Source organism: Melanotaenia boesemani, chromosome 20 (genome assembly GCF_017639745.1).
Source record: "Melanotaenia boesemani isolate fMelBoe1 chromosome 20, fMelBoe1.pri, whole genome shotgun sequence".
NCBI lineage: Eukaryota > Metazoa > Chordata > Actinopteri > Atheriniformes > Melanotaeniidae > Melanotaenia > Melanotaenia boesemani.
In genome coordinates, this window is record NC_055701.1 from 29,897,043 (window position 1) to 29,911,733 (window position 14,691).

At 48.5% G+C, this 14,691-nt stretch overlaps 2 protein-coding genes across 3 annotated transcripts; both read right to left on the minus strand.

Annotated features, from left to right (window-relative positions):
• Positions 1 to 1,656: 1,656 nt before the first annotated feature.
• On the minus strand, positions 1,657 to 3,810 carry LOC121631376 (uncharacterized PE-PGRS family protein PE_PGRS46-like). Its single transcript, XM_041972244.1, has 3 exons — positions 3,749 to 3,810; positions 3,158 to 3,695; positions 1,657 to 2,739 (listed from the first exon to the last, which is right to left on the minus strand). The coding sequence occupies exons 1-3, from the start codon at positions 3,801 to 3,803 to the stop codon at positions 2,415 to 2,417; spliced, it is 918 nt and encodes a 305-aa protein (XP_041828178.1). The 5' UTR covers positions 3,804 to 3,810; the 3' UTR covers positions 1,657 to 2,414.
• On the minus strand, positions 1,657 to 11,501 carry LOC121631373. 2 transcript variants are annotated; one of them, XM_041972239.1, is made up of 5 exons: positions 11,480 to 11,501; positions 10,359 to 11,308; positions 8,685 to 8,885; positions 6,107 to 6,317; positions 1,657 to 5,062 (listed from the first exon to the last, which is right to left on the minus strand). In XM_041972239.1, the coding sequence occupies exons 2-5, from the start codon at positions 11,062 to 11,064 to the stop codon at positions 4,810 to 4,812; spliced, it is 1,371 nt and encodes a 456-aa protein (XP_041828173.1). In that variant the 5' UTR covers positions 11,065 to 11,308; positions 11,480 to 11,501; the 3' UTR covers positions 1,657 to 4,809. The 2 variants fall into 2 exon arrangements, with proteins under 2 accessions (XP_041828173.1, XP_041828174.1); XM_041972240.1 differs by lacking the exon at positions 11,480 to 11,501 and having other exon boundaries at positions 10,359 to 11,313.
• Between the last annotated feature and the right edge of the window lie 3,190 nt (positions 11,502 to 14,691).

Consider the following 14,691-nt stretch of genomic DNA (forward strand, 5'->3'; position numbering starts at 1 on the left):
GTTGCACCGGGTGCAGATGGGTCTCAACCGAAGGAGAAATGGAGGTGGTTGCCCCATACTCTGGATACCACGATGGGGCAGCCCATCACGGAACCGGGTCTCGGTTCGACGTCCACTCCCTCTTGATGGTTCCAGCTACAGGAAGACCTCCAACATGTGGGTCCAAACCAGAAGCTCCACAGATGATTGTTTCCAGAGATGCTTGACTTGGTCACGTAACGGCTTGGCATCTGTTGTCGAGCACTTCACCCTGTTAGTGGTTCTGGGCTGGCTCCTCAAAAGTTTACCCAAAACGGGAAAAAGAATGAAAACTTAAAAGTATCTACATTTAGCAAAAGAAGAGTTTACACAGGTTGCTTGGCAACAGGACTTCCTGGTTTAGAAACGTGCAAAAATGAAGAAACGCAGACAAGGCGCCGACAGAAAAGACAAAAAAAAACGTAATTTATTTTGGTTCAAACTTTTTTTTGATTTTACTTCTTCCTGGTTTACTTTTGTCCTTCTTTTCTTACTCTGAGTTTTCGTAGTCTGGGTTGTTTAGAGTGTGTCATGCGTCTTCTGTCCAATCCGAGTACAGTGGTTTTGGCGCGGAGTCGGGCTTTATACTTTATACTGCACACTTTGAAGTGTGCAGACTGTGTAGGCTACAGACTTTTGAAGACTGCTTAATGTTCGTGAAATGGTACATGGTTCCCATAGCACAAACACAGGACGCTGAGTCACTTAAACCTCAGAAATTACTCATAGGACACTTTAGTTGATGTTAACACTGACCGGTAACACCAACAGTAAAATAAATAATAAAAAATTCTCCCCCGTCACAGTTGTCATGAAGGTAAACTTGACCTTTTAATCCTAAAATGGATTTTTGTACCAGGATTTAAACATGTTTATTTCTACTGTGAAGTTGGTCTTTTTAACATGGGAGTCTATGGGGATTTGCTGTTTTGGAGCCCCTAGTGGATGAGGGGGGAACTGCAGTTTATTTCTCTTCCACACAGGCTTCACATTTTACCGCCGGAGGTTGCTGCTTGTTTATGCTATACTTGTACTAAACTTATACTATACGTATATATATACTATACTTTACTTATACATATACTATACTTATACGTATACTATACGTATACTATACTATACTATACTTATACATATACTATACTTATACTATACTATACGTATACTATACTATACTTATACTATATGTATGCTATACGTATGCTATACTATACTTATACATATACTATACTATACTTATATTATATGTATACTATACCATACTTACACATATACTATACTTATACTATACATATGCTATACGTATGCTATACTATACTTATACATATACTATAGTTTACGTATACTATACGTATGCTATATGTATACTGTACTATACTTATACATATATATATATATATATATATTTGATTTAAAATATTTCTTCACTCCCCCAATTAGTGGAATTATAATAAACTAAAAGAAGCCTTAAACTGTGCAGCAGAGTTGAAACAAGGACTTTTTAGGGAAATACAAACTGATGTAAAGTTTATTTTTCCAGTCATTTACATTTCAGTATAATTCAAGGAAGGAATATGAATATGAATTCTTGTAAAAATAAAAAGCATGCATCGCTTTCAAAGAGTAAAATGTAAGAAAATTCAGTCATTATGAATCTTTATTTACTTCCTCTTCCAGAGGGAGAGAAATTCGCTGCAGCGTCCGAATACCCAAATATAACTTTCATTTTAACACTAAAACCAGTGGAAACATGAGCAAAGAAAATGTGGCAAACTGGTTTAAAGATGCTTTTGAAATTTCCATCTGCAGCTACAGCCAAACGGTTTCTGACTCTTCAGCAACACTCGAACCACCAGGGACTCCTTTTGACCCTCTTTCCATTTTCGGCCTCACGTAGCTCCTAAATTTAACCTCATCTCGCTCAAACTTCATAACTTTACCTGAAATGACTCGTTTTGTCATATTGTGAATTTGGGATGTCTGTGGTACAAAATAAAAAGACTGATAATTTATACCAAGAATCACTACGGAAAACCGACTCAGTGTCAGCGTTGCTAGGCAACCGGTTTGTGGCACCAATAAATGACGGATACCTTAATTTATTTGATTTAGCCTGATGACTAGCTAATCCAGACATAACCCTTTAATAATCTGGTCAGATGATAACATCCCATCACGTCGCCTCAGCTGGGAGGCCAGCCACTGATCGAAGAAATGGTGAGAAGAAGCAGAAGCAGCCTGGCTGCGCTCCAACGAATGAATGCGGGAGAAATGACGAGCTCCATCTGATGGAGGAGCTCAGTGACCCATCCTTGCCTCCAGTGAGGATGATGAGCCAGGATACCGAAAACAGCCCAAGCTCCCGGTGGCAGGAGGGCCCACTGGCCCACCCAGCGTTACCCATCCCGCTGGCAGATCCCAGACCCGCCGACGCGTCCCAGACCCGGCAACACATCCCAGACCCGCTTGCACGACACGTCCCAGACCCGCCAACATGTCCCAGACCTGCTGGCAAATCCCAGACCCGCCGGCATGTCGCAGACCTGCCCACACGTCCCAGACCTGCTGGCAGATCCCAGACCCGCCGACATGTCCCAGACCTGCTGGCAAATCCCAGGCCCGTTGGCATGTCCCAGGCGGATCCCAGACCCGCCGACACGTCCCAGACCAGCCGACACGCCATAGACCTGCCTGCACGACACGTCCCAGACCCGCCAGCAGATCCCAGACCCGCCAGCAGATCCCAGACCCACCGGCACTTCCCAGACCCGCCGGCAAATCCCAGACCCGCCGACACTTCCCACACCCGCCGGCAGATCCCACACCCGCCGACAAGTCCCAGACCTGCTGGCAGATCCCAGCCCCATCGGAACGTCCCAGACCCGCCGACATGTCCCAGACCCGCCGGCAGATCCCAGACCCCGTGACACGTCCCAGGGCCGCCGACATGTCCTAGACACTCCGACACGTCCCAGACCCGCTGGCAGATCCCAGACCCCGTGACACGTCCCAGGGCCGCCGACATGTCCTAGACACTCCGACACGTCCCAGACCCGCTGGCAGATCCCAGACCCCGTGACACGTCCCAGAGCCGCCGACATGTCCTAGACACTCCGACACGTCCCAGACCCGCTGGCAGATCCCAGACCCTACGACTTGTCCCAGACCCCGTGACACATCCCAGACCTGCCGGCAGATCCCAGACCCGCCGATATGTCCAATACCCGTCAACACGTCCAAGACCCACCAACACGTCCAAGACCCGCCGACACATCCCCGACCTGCTGGCAGATCCCAGACCCGTTGACACGTCCCAGACCCGCCGGCACCAGACCTGCCGATACGTCCCAGACCCGCCGACATGTCCCAGACCTGCTGGCAGATCCCAGACCCATCGGAATGTCCCAGATCCGCCGACACGTCCCAGACCTGCTGGCAGATCCCAGACCCGTTTGCATGTCCTAGGCAGATCCCAGACCCGCCGATACATCCCAGACACTCCGACACGTCCCAGACCTTAAGACATGTCCCAGACCCGCCGACACGTCCCAGACCCGCCGGCAGATCCAAGACCCTACGACTTGTCCCAGACTTCCTGACAAGTCCCAGACCCGCTGACACGTCCCAGACCTGCCTGCACGTCCCAGACCCGCCGGCAGATCCCGACCCTACGACACGTCCCAGACCCGCCGGCACCAGACCTGCCGATACGTCCCAGACCCGCCGACATGTCCCAGACCCGCCAGCAGATCCCAGACCCGCCGACACAATCTATCACCATGCATGTGCTTGTGGATGTGCAGTGCATGTGCGCCGTGCGTGTGCTGAGAATGTGAGGAAGGTCACTGCACGCGTTTCCTCATTCATTTGACTCATGTTGGCATCCTTCCACTTTAATTTAATGAATATTGAAATGTTTGCAATGTAAAACTTTCCCCATTTATGATGTTAATGTTAAACTGGATGTTTTCCCGATGTGCTTTATAATAAATGACCAGCTGACATCCGACGGGTACTCCAGCTATGATTCCAATTGTTCCCCTAAAATAACTGATAAAAACAAGAATACACGTAAAAACGATTGAATTTTGTCTGATGTAAGTTTCTACTGGAACCAGGAGGCTGAAGTAATGCCACCTGCTAATCGATTTTTTTCTACTTCTGAATAAGAAAAAGATTCAACAGGAAAAGAAATCTCATGTGCTTCCTTCTGCCAAGGAAAACCGTCTAACTTTACGTTTTCAGGGATGTGTTCACCACGCATAGAGGCTACGGCGGCAGCCGGCCAAGGTTCGAGTCCCGGCCTGAGGCCCTGCAGCCTGGGCCTCCCTCCAACCCACCTTCATGTCCAGCTACTGTTGAAATAAAGTCAGACTGTTGCTGCATTTCTGACTGGTTTGTGAAGCAACAGGGAGGCGGGTTTCTGTCCTTCCTGCTGGTTTTAGAGGATGAAAAGACTCGAGACTCATCGGCAGCTGTCCCGGGACGCTTCCAGCTCCTCAAGCCATCGGCTGCAGAGAAAACAGCTCTCATGTTTGTTGAGTAGATCTTCTATTTTTATTTCTCTTCCTGATTATGCCGGAGCAGGTGAAGAGTTTTTATCAGTTTGTAAGCAGCTAACTGAACCCATCACTGCTCCATACTTTGTTTCAAGGTCTAACAAAGACCACATCTGGCCTCAGCGAGTAGATCCACTGTCCTGAAGTCGTAAGACAAGTGGCACCAGCATCCGCCGATGCTTTCAGACTCGCTGCTGGCTGGTCTGGCGATGCTCTAAAGGACTTCTCCGGCTCAGTCCCCCTCCCACACACAGTCGCATTCCCGAAGAGGGTTTCTCTGTCGCATGGTGGTGATGACGGTGATCCTGTTCTCAGACAGCTCCCGGAGCTCGTTGATGAGCTCCTGTACGCCGGGGCTGGGCCAGGGGTGGCCGTTGAGGTAATCTCTCAGGATGAAGGAGCGCTCCACCAGCAGCTCCAGCTGCACCAGGTGTCGCAGCTTGTGGAGGCTCAGCAGGTCTTTTTCTGGTTCCCGCCGGAAAAATCTGGAGACAAGAGAACTATACGTAGATGAGTATGAAATATATGGAAGCACAAGGTCAGTTTTATCCCTTTAAGCCCAGTTTGGGAAAGGACCCGTCACCATTTCTACCCACACCTCCACTAGCCAAAGACTGTGTAAAAAAAGCCAGATCACCAGAAACCAGTGGTCGAGTTGGCTGAACGGGGTTTCGTTTCTAGAAGAAGTTTCACTCTCATCCAGAAGAATGTCTGCACTACTGGGAGATTATTTTAAGCAGCCTGTAAAAACCGCTGATGTTTTAGACTCGACAGCCGTCACCAAGCTGTGTTATCAGAGTTAAAAACAGCTTGTCTTCAGTCTACAAGCCCAACAGTTGGACTCTGTAAATTAAACAGAATCAGATTATTTCTAGATCTCATCAGGTCACATTTTACTCCCAGTAGAAAAAACCAGCATGTCAGAGGAAGAAACAGACGTTTCACCATGAGATGAAAAGATCAGCTGATAGTGAACCTGATGCAGCAACACTAACCAAGTTACCTGGCAGCAGGTCAGTAACATGACTGGTATAAAAGGAGCATTTCAGAGAGGCAGAGTCTCTCAGATGGAAAGATGGACAGAGCCTCACCAATCTGAGACAAACTGGATCTAAAACTGGAACAATTTCAGAAAAATGTTTCTCAGACTTTGAAGATCCTCCATCTACAGTGTAGAATATCATCAGAAGATTCAGAGAATCAGGAGGAATCTCTGTACGCATGGGACAAGGCTGGATGCTGGTGATCTGCATTAAAAGCAGACATGATTCTCTACTGGAAACCACTGCATGGACTCAGGAAGACTTCCAGAAACCACTGTCTGTGCCTTTAACAGTTTAGCAAGACGAACCACATCCTGCATCCATCACAGCAGCATGGCTTCACAGGAGAAGAGTCCGGCTGCTGAACTGGCCTGCCTGCAGTCCAGACCTTTCACCAGTACACAACATCTGGAGCATCATGGAAGCAAAAATCCAGCAACCAAGGTCCAGGACTGTAGAGCAGCTAGAGTCCTGCATCAGACTTACCGTATCCTGAGAGTCCTGAGCTGAGGAAACAGCATGGGGATTCGTCTGCAGAGGCTTCCACTGGAGCGGTTCTGCTCGATGTCCAGGTGCTCCAGACCTGGAACTTTGGGTGCGATGGAGTCCATGTCTTTCAGGGTTATGGCCACTCGCAGCCTTAGTCTGGTCACAGTGGATGGGATGCTGGTTGTGTAGGTGGCAAGAGAATTTCCTCCTGAAGGGACAGAAAGCACCAGAACAGTGAATGTGATGCAGAGCTTCCAACGGCTTTGTTACTTCTCTGCAGGGGCTTCCAGCTCAGGTCCTGAGGGCCGGAGGTCCTGCATGTTTTAGACATCTCCCTGAACCAACACTTGGTTCCGCAACAGCTTGTCATCAAGTTCTGTCCAAGCATGTTGACCCATCAGTCTGATTCCAGTGCTGCAGCAGGAAATGTGTAAAACCTGCAGGACCGTGGCCGTGGAGGACCGACTTCAGCGCCCTGGCTTTACTGGGCTAAGAAACCAAACATGTTCAACAGCTTTCACCAAGTTTTCCAGGGCGAATTTAAGCTTCTGTTATTTGTTTTTGTTTTCTCTAAATGGTCTTGCGCCAGCACATCTGTCCGACTTGCTACACTCCTACGCCCTGTCTCGGTCAGCGGACCAGATGTTGCTGCTGAGAGGTGATGGAGCTTTTTCTGATGTGGCCCTGAAGCTCTGGAAGGAGCTTCCTTTACAGACGAGACCCTCATCTTTGAAAACACACTGTTATTCTTTGGCTTTAACCCAGTGTGAGTTTCCGGTCTTCAGATGTACCGTTTCCTCTTTGTTTTTAGTGTTTCTATGAATTATTTCTGTCCCGTTTTACTTGTTGTGCAGCACTTTGGTCAGCATGAGTGGGTTATAAATACAGTGTGTGCAGAATTATTAGGGCAAATGAGTATTTTGACCACATCATCCTCTTTATTCATGTTGTTCTACTCCAACCGGTACAGGCTTGAAAGCCTACTACCAATTAAGCATATCAGGTGATGTGCATCTCTGTAATGAGAAGGGGTGTGGTCTAATGACATCAACACCCTATATCAGGTGTGCATAATTATTAGGCAACTTCCATTCCTTTGGCAAAATGGGTCAGAAGAGAGATTTGACGGACTCTGAAAAGTCAAAAATAGTGAGATGTCTTGCAGAGGGATGCAGCACTCTTAAAATTGCCAAGCTTTTGAGGCGTGATCATGGAACAATCAAGCGTTTCATTCAAAATAGTCAACAGGGTCGCAAGAAGCGTGTTGAAAAAACAAGGCGCAAAATAACTGCCCATGAACTGAGGAAAATCAAGCGTGAAGCTGCCAAGATGCCATTGGCCACCAGTTTTGCCATATTTCAGAGCTGCAACATCACTGGAGTGCCAAGAAGCACAAGGTGTGCAATACTCAGGGACATGGCCAAGGTAAGGAAGGCTGAAAAACGACCACCACTGAACAAGACACACAAGATAAAACGTCAAGACTGGGCCAAGAAATATCATAAGACTGATTTTTCTAAGGTTTTACTGACTGATGAAATGAGAGTGAGTCTTGATGGGCCAGATGGATGGGCCCGTGGCTGGATCAGTACAGGGCAGAGGGCTCCACTCCGACTCAGACGCCAGCAAGGTGGAGGTGGGATACTGGTATGGGCTGGTATCATCAAAGATGAGCTTGTGGGACCTTTTCGGGTTGAGGATGGAGTCAAGCTCAACTCCCAGTCCTACTGCCAGTTTCTGGAAGACACCTTCTTCAAGCAGTGGTACAGGAAGAAGTCAGCATCGTTCAAGAAAAACATGATTTTCATGCAGGACAATGCTCCATCACACGCATCCAAGTACTCCACTGCGTGGCTGGCCAGAAAAGGTCTAAAAGAAGAAAAAATAATGACATGGCCTCCTTGTTCACCTGATCTTAACCCCATAGAGAACCTGTGGTCCCTCATCAAATGTGAGATCTACAGGGAGGGAAAACAGTACACCTCTCTGAACAGGGTCTGGGAGGCTGTGGTTGCTGCTGCACGCAATGTTGATCGTGAACAGATCAAGACACTGACAGAATCTATGGATGGCAGGCTTTTGAGTGTCCTCGCAAAGAAAGGTGGTTATATTGGTCACTGATTTGTTTTTGTTTTGTTTTTGAATGCCAGAAATGTATATTTGTAAATTTTGAGTTGTTATATTGGTTTCCCTGGTGAAAATAAATAAGTGAAATGGGTTTATATTTGGTTTTTGTTAAGTTGCCTAATAATTATGCACAGTAATAGTCACCTGCACACACAGAAATATCCTCCTAAGATACTAAAACTAAAAAAGCCCCACTCCAACTTCCAAACATATTCAGCTTTGATATTTATGAGTCTTTTGTGTTCATTGCGAACAAAGTTGTTGTTCTATAATAAAATTAATCCTCAAAAATACAACTTGCCTAATAATTCTGCACACACTGTAAATGTGCTCTGGTATGATCATGTGTGTAGTTTACGTGGACATACACAAAGAGAACGTTTGTAATGTAGCCGATAATCGTGTTACCGTTTGTAACCACTGCTTTTAAGAGTCCGGGACAACTCACCGATGATGGTGAGAGATTCCAGCTGCTGTAAAGGACTCAGCCAGGACCCAAGGCGACACTCTATGCCCTCTCTGATGTACCTGTAGCGGACCGTCAGGGACCTGAGCGAGGTCAGGCTCCTCAGTGCGTTCTCAGGAAGGGTGGTTTCTGGATAATCCACCAGCTCCAGACTCGTCAGCGTTGGGCCGCCATATGAAGCTCCTGTGGGTGAAGGGGGAGGAGCTACGGTCAGGCTACTCCGTCCAGCATCCTGGTAAAGCACTTAGAGAAACAGTAGCAATGCATCCAGGTAAACTCCAGGCTCTGGAAACACGCCGGTGGAAATATGGGAAATGTAGGAGGACTCACTTCTCAGACTTTTTTTTTTATAAAACTACAGATGTCATGCAGTGAAATGAGAAGGAACTTTAAATAGTTTCTTGTTCCCTCCATAAAGGTGCCGGGTGTAAGGATTACTGGCATCTAGCTGTCGGGCTGAATGATTCGTAGATATGAAAACACAATTTAAAACATTGTAATTGGCAGATTTTAGGGAGCGATTCACTTTCATGTCACACAGGATTCTCCCAGACATCACGATGGTTTCATGTGAGCGGATTTAACACAAGGTCCCATTACAACATGTCCATTCAGAGACACCGTAGTTAAATGCCCCCATGCTGAGTCGATATGATTCATTCTGAGAGAATAAAAGTCGACCTGTTTTCACTTAAAGAACATCTGGAGGATTAAAGGACCGATGACTCAGCAGGATTTAGAAAAACTGGTCCACATTTATCTTTAGTAGACTGGACTACTGTAATGCTGTCCTCACAGGTCTCCCTAAAAAGTCCATCAGACACCTGCAGTTAGTCCAGAACGCTGCTGCTCCAGTCCTCACTAAGACCAGGAACGTAGATCCTAGACCTCCAGTCCTCACTAAGACCAGGAGACTAGATCCTAGAACTCCAGTCCTCACTAAGACCAGGAAAGTAGATCCTAGACCTCCAGTCCTCACTAAGACCAGGAAAGTAGATCCTAGACCTCCAGTCCTCACTAAGACCAGGAAAGTAGATCCTAGAACTCCAGTCCTCAGATCTTTACACTGGCTTCCTGCTGTTAGTTTACAAAGACCTGAATGGTTTAGGACCAGACTCCATTCAGGACCTTCTGGTAGGTTTGAAGCAACCAGATCCCTCAGGTCATCAGGGTCAGGTCTACTTTCTGTTCCCAGAGTCAGAACTAAACGTGGAGAGGCAGCGTTCAGCTTTTATGCTCCTCACATGTGGAACAAACTCCCAGAAACCTGCAGGTCTGCTGACTCTGCAGTTTTACATCAGGGTTAAAACTTTTCTATTTGCTGCCTTTTATCAGAACAGCTGTTAATTCCCCACACTGGAACTTCATTTCTGGATTTTTAATTTTAGATTTTTTCCTTTCTCATTTTATTTCTTTTAAAGTGTTTTAATGCTCTTATTGCTCCCCGCTGTGATGCTGTTTATGTAAAACATTTTGACTCGTCTTCTACATGAAAGGTGCTGCAGAAATAAACTTGCTTTGCCTAAAAGCACAATATTAAGCAGAATGATCAGATACCAATAGAGACCGTTTTAAACTACATAAAACTTTTATGTTATTTTGTTATATGTTGCACCTGTTCCTGGAAAACTAACAGGTCCTCAGTACCAGGCTGACCTTGCTGGTCCGGGTCCGGAGGGCTGAGATAATCCTGAGGGAGCGGTTCTGGTGGCTCCCCCTTCATACCCCACGACAGGTGTTTGAGTTTCTTCAGGTTCAGCAGCAGGTTGTGGAAGACGCCGCGGGGCACCGGCCTCACCGTGTCCAGCCCGTAGCCCTCACCCTGCTGGTGAAAGAGCAGGTACCGCAGGTTGACCAGACGCGCCACCGCGTTGATGAAGCCCACCGTGCAGGGCAGCCGGACGTTGCACACGCTGAGGTGCGTCAGCCGCTCCCGGAGATGCTCGATGAGACTGTCCCCCAACAGCCGTTGATCCCAAGTGGCGTTCCGTACCCCGAGGTCTCGCAGTTCGGGAAACCTGGACAAGTTGTCCAAATATTTTTCTTTGTACTGACGTCCTCCGTCTACAAATACAATGGCCGTGAGGGACGGGAGGAACTTGACGAGGCGTCGCCACTCTTTACGCCGCAGGTGACGCACCGCCACTCGGGTGAGTTTGCGGCGGTTCAAAGTGTACCAGAAGCCGTAGGTGTAGCGGCGTAGCTCGGACAGGACCACCGTGTAGTCCCGCCACAGGGACGGGTGGTCCACGAGTTTCTTCAGGTGTCTACAGCAGGTGCGGACGGTGTGCTTCTCCTCCGTGCTTAGGTAACTGAACACGTACACCCAAAGTTCAGGCGGGAGCGGCGGCGGCCCCTCCATTACCAAAGTGACCCTTGACGGCGTGGATCTAATCACTACCTCCGCTTCAGGAGCGCAGAGGACCGGCTGGGCAGCCGCAACTTTACCGCTGTGTGAAATATACTTTTAACAAGTAGAAGAAAGAAGTAGAGTCTTAATAAAACAACGCGCCTTTGTCGCTGTTAGTGAAAAGAGAGCCTCCAGCTGTTTACACCGGACTACAACGGATTTGGTGGCGGTCTCGTGTTGATGACGTCACCGCCAACTCTTCTTCTTCTTTTTGATTTTTGGCGGGTGGCACCTTCCAATCAGGTGCATTACTGCCACCTACTATGCTGGAGTGTGGGTCTGAGCGGATAAGACACACACACACACACACACAAAAAAAAAACTAGATTCTAGTAATTAATGCAGTTTCCTTTAGGAAACATATCACCGCCAACTCTTCTTCTGGAGGTGAATTTATTGCAGATTGTCATGCTGCCCCCAACAGACAGGAATGCTAGGTTTATAACAAAAAGGTATTAACAACGCTTTATAACATCTATCACAAATTAAGTAACATCCCAACGTGTCTCACTTTACTCAGAAAAACAACGAATCATTTTATTTCATACAGGTTGTTTTTCGTGATGTAAACCTGGACTTGAGCCATGCTTAATGTCACTAGAAAATTTTAAAAACCCCACAGCCCCTCCCTCCAGATGCAGGTAGGCGGGGCCTCACCTTTCAGGTATAGAAACCACGCCCACCAACGCATATGAAGGGATGTGAGCTTATCTCGGGTAGATCTGCTAGTTTCAGACTTCTGTTCTTCCACAGTTTGTGATGAAATGTTCCTGCAATGGAACGGATTTGTGCTTCTAAGGGTGTAAAAGTAGCAACGGACTTTATTCTTTACCTGCGGATCCTCATCTGGCGACAGACAGCAGCTCAAATCGTAGCAGCAGCTCTTCCTGCAGCTGCCACAACCTGCCGCGAGTCTCCACAGCTTTCCAGAGCTGCTGGAGCTGCTGACAGGCAGCTAACAGCTAACGGCTCACACTGATACGTCCAGGACCACCTGGTTCACGTGTAGCTGAGGAGATTCAGGAGGGAAAGTCTTCCAGCTCAAAGACGCTCTGTGGCTTAGCTGCTTGGTGGATCTTACCAGTGAGCTGAGCTGCTGTCTGTCAATCATTCTGCCTGTGTGTCCCGCCCCGCCCACTCTCCGCCCCCTGATCGCCCCACACCTCCCACCCCAACCCTTGAAGCTTCTGGTATTTTTCAAAATTAGGCAGTGGGTGGAGTTATGCAGAAAGTAGGGGGTGGAGCTACACTTTAACAAAGAAATCATGGAATCCTTTTATGAACCAAAATGTTTTCTAAACTTCGCCACCTTATTCAAACCCCACTGCATCATGGCCTTCTCTCTACAAAGTTCAATGGTCCAGTGAGCTTCCCATCTCCAAGCTGCTGACTCAGAAACGTGTCTTTTGATTCTGTCCTCGGCTCTACCAAAGCTTCCTGTCCCAGGTTCATCCAGTTTCTGAGTCTTGTGATGGTAAAGGAAGGTCCTGGAAGGGCGGAAGGAAAGAAAACTATCGTTCTGAATATCCTTACCTTTGTTAACCTCTGGCAGTTTACTACCTACCTTTACTACTACGTCTAAGCTTATATTTGGACTTCAACTGCTTGTTGTTCAAGGAATTAAATTTATCTTTTAAATGGTGTTCTCAAACTTTTGACCAGTAGTATGAAGAGTAGACAGAAGGCCCAGATCTACCAACTACTTTAAGAAAAGTTTTTCGTCATGCAGCTTGTTTAAGTTATTGTGTGGAAATTTGTTTGTAATGTCCAGATATCTGAAACCACACAATGTCCGACCCGGAGCAACACGATTCTTCTTCACAGAGTTCATCATCGCCTTTCATTCAGCAGAAGAGTTCTTGGCGGGGCCGGGCCTTTGCCCCTCTTCCCTCGGGTGGTCTTGGGGGGGAGGGGGCGCCTACAGCGGCCAGCTGGGGAGTTGGCTGCCTGGGACGGGGATCTCTCTCCCAGTTGTGCCCCTCCCCGAGCCCCTCTCCTCCCCCGCCACCCCACATCACACACACTACACATAGGGCACTGTGGGGCGGGTGGAGGCGGTGGGTTTGGCTGGGGAGGTCCCCATTGCGGGATCCCCCGGTGGACCCCTGTGACTGCCCGCCCCACTAGATTTTAATCACAACCTAGACATCAATATACATTTAGGGCCTCGGGGGGATGGGCACATGGGCTGTGGGTGGGCGGAAAGGAGCCACCGAGGTGGCCCTTCCTCCATCCCCTCCCTTTGTGACCTCTCTCCCCCCGATTTTATTTACATGTTAGACACTACCACATTTAACAGTACTGCACTACACACATAACACACACTCACACACACTGAGGGAGTCCTGAGGGGGTCCTGCTGCCTGGCAGCAGTGGGACCCATCACCATCTCATGGCTCCTTCCAGTTTTTAATTGCATTATAAATAGCCCATACTCATGCACACACAACTCAGGCTGGGGGGCAGGGGGGCCGGGGTCTTCCTACGCCCTTGTGTCCCGGGATGCACTCGGGGCTGCGGGGGGTGGAGGTTCGGTGCCTGCCTGGAGTCCTGTGTGGGGTGCTGCTGGGCGCCATCTGCCCTGGGGGCTGCCCTCGGTGCCGCATCGGGGGGCTGGTGAGACCCCAGGGAGAATGTATGTGGTTGTGTGGGTGGTGTGTATGTGGAGAGGGTCGGGTCTGGGGCGGTGAATGGGTAAGGGTTGGGGTAAAGAGGGGTTTTTTTTTGGGGGGGGGGGGACCTGCGGACATGTTCTTGTCCCTGGGGTGCCTAGCCTTGGTGTTGGGTTGGCATGGCCCACGGTGGTTTTGCCTGGGGCGGTCGGGCCCCGTCGGGTTCCTGAGTGGGGCTTTGCTGGGGGGAAAGGGTGTCCCTTGGGCCTGTGGGGCGCCTGCCCTCTGTGCGGCCCGCGCCGCAGCGCCCGGCACCCACTGGGCCTGCTTGCCATCGCCCTGGGCTGCCCGGTGCCCCTGCCCCGTCGCGCCGGGGTTCCGGTCTGGGGACCCCTCTGCTCTGGTCCGGGTGGGCCGCTGCTCTGTCTGCTTTGGCTGTCCCGGGCTTGGTACTCTGTGGATCTGCTTGGCCTTTGGGGCCTCGGGCTCCCCCCGTCCCCCGCTGATGCTTTGGGGTGCGGCGTGATCGGGGCCCCCTTGCGGGTACACATTTCCTCCTTGTTGCATGGCCACACATGCATATTAACACATGCATGCTCACAAACGTGCTCGTCTCTCCATCCACTTCTCACTAGATGTAGCTGATGTTTGTGTGTTGGTACGTTCATCTGCAGGTACGTTTGATGACTATTGTAATTTTTTATATTATCATCATCCTATCTTTCTTTTGGTATCATGTAGTACTGTGGTAGTTTATGTTGTTGTTTTTTTTTTGTGATATGTTCTGGGCAGCATAGACAACTGTTATTTCCACATTTTAATCCTGTCCTTTTCTCCCTTTTTTTTTTTTTTTTTTTCTCTCTCTCTCTCTTCCTCTATCTCCCTGTCAGGTTCGGCACTGACATATAAAGACTAAAGAAAATAAGATTACAATAAAAATAATAAAAATATCAAGGGCAGCCATGTA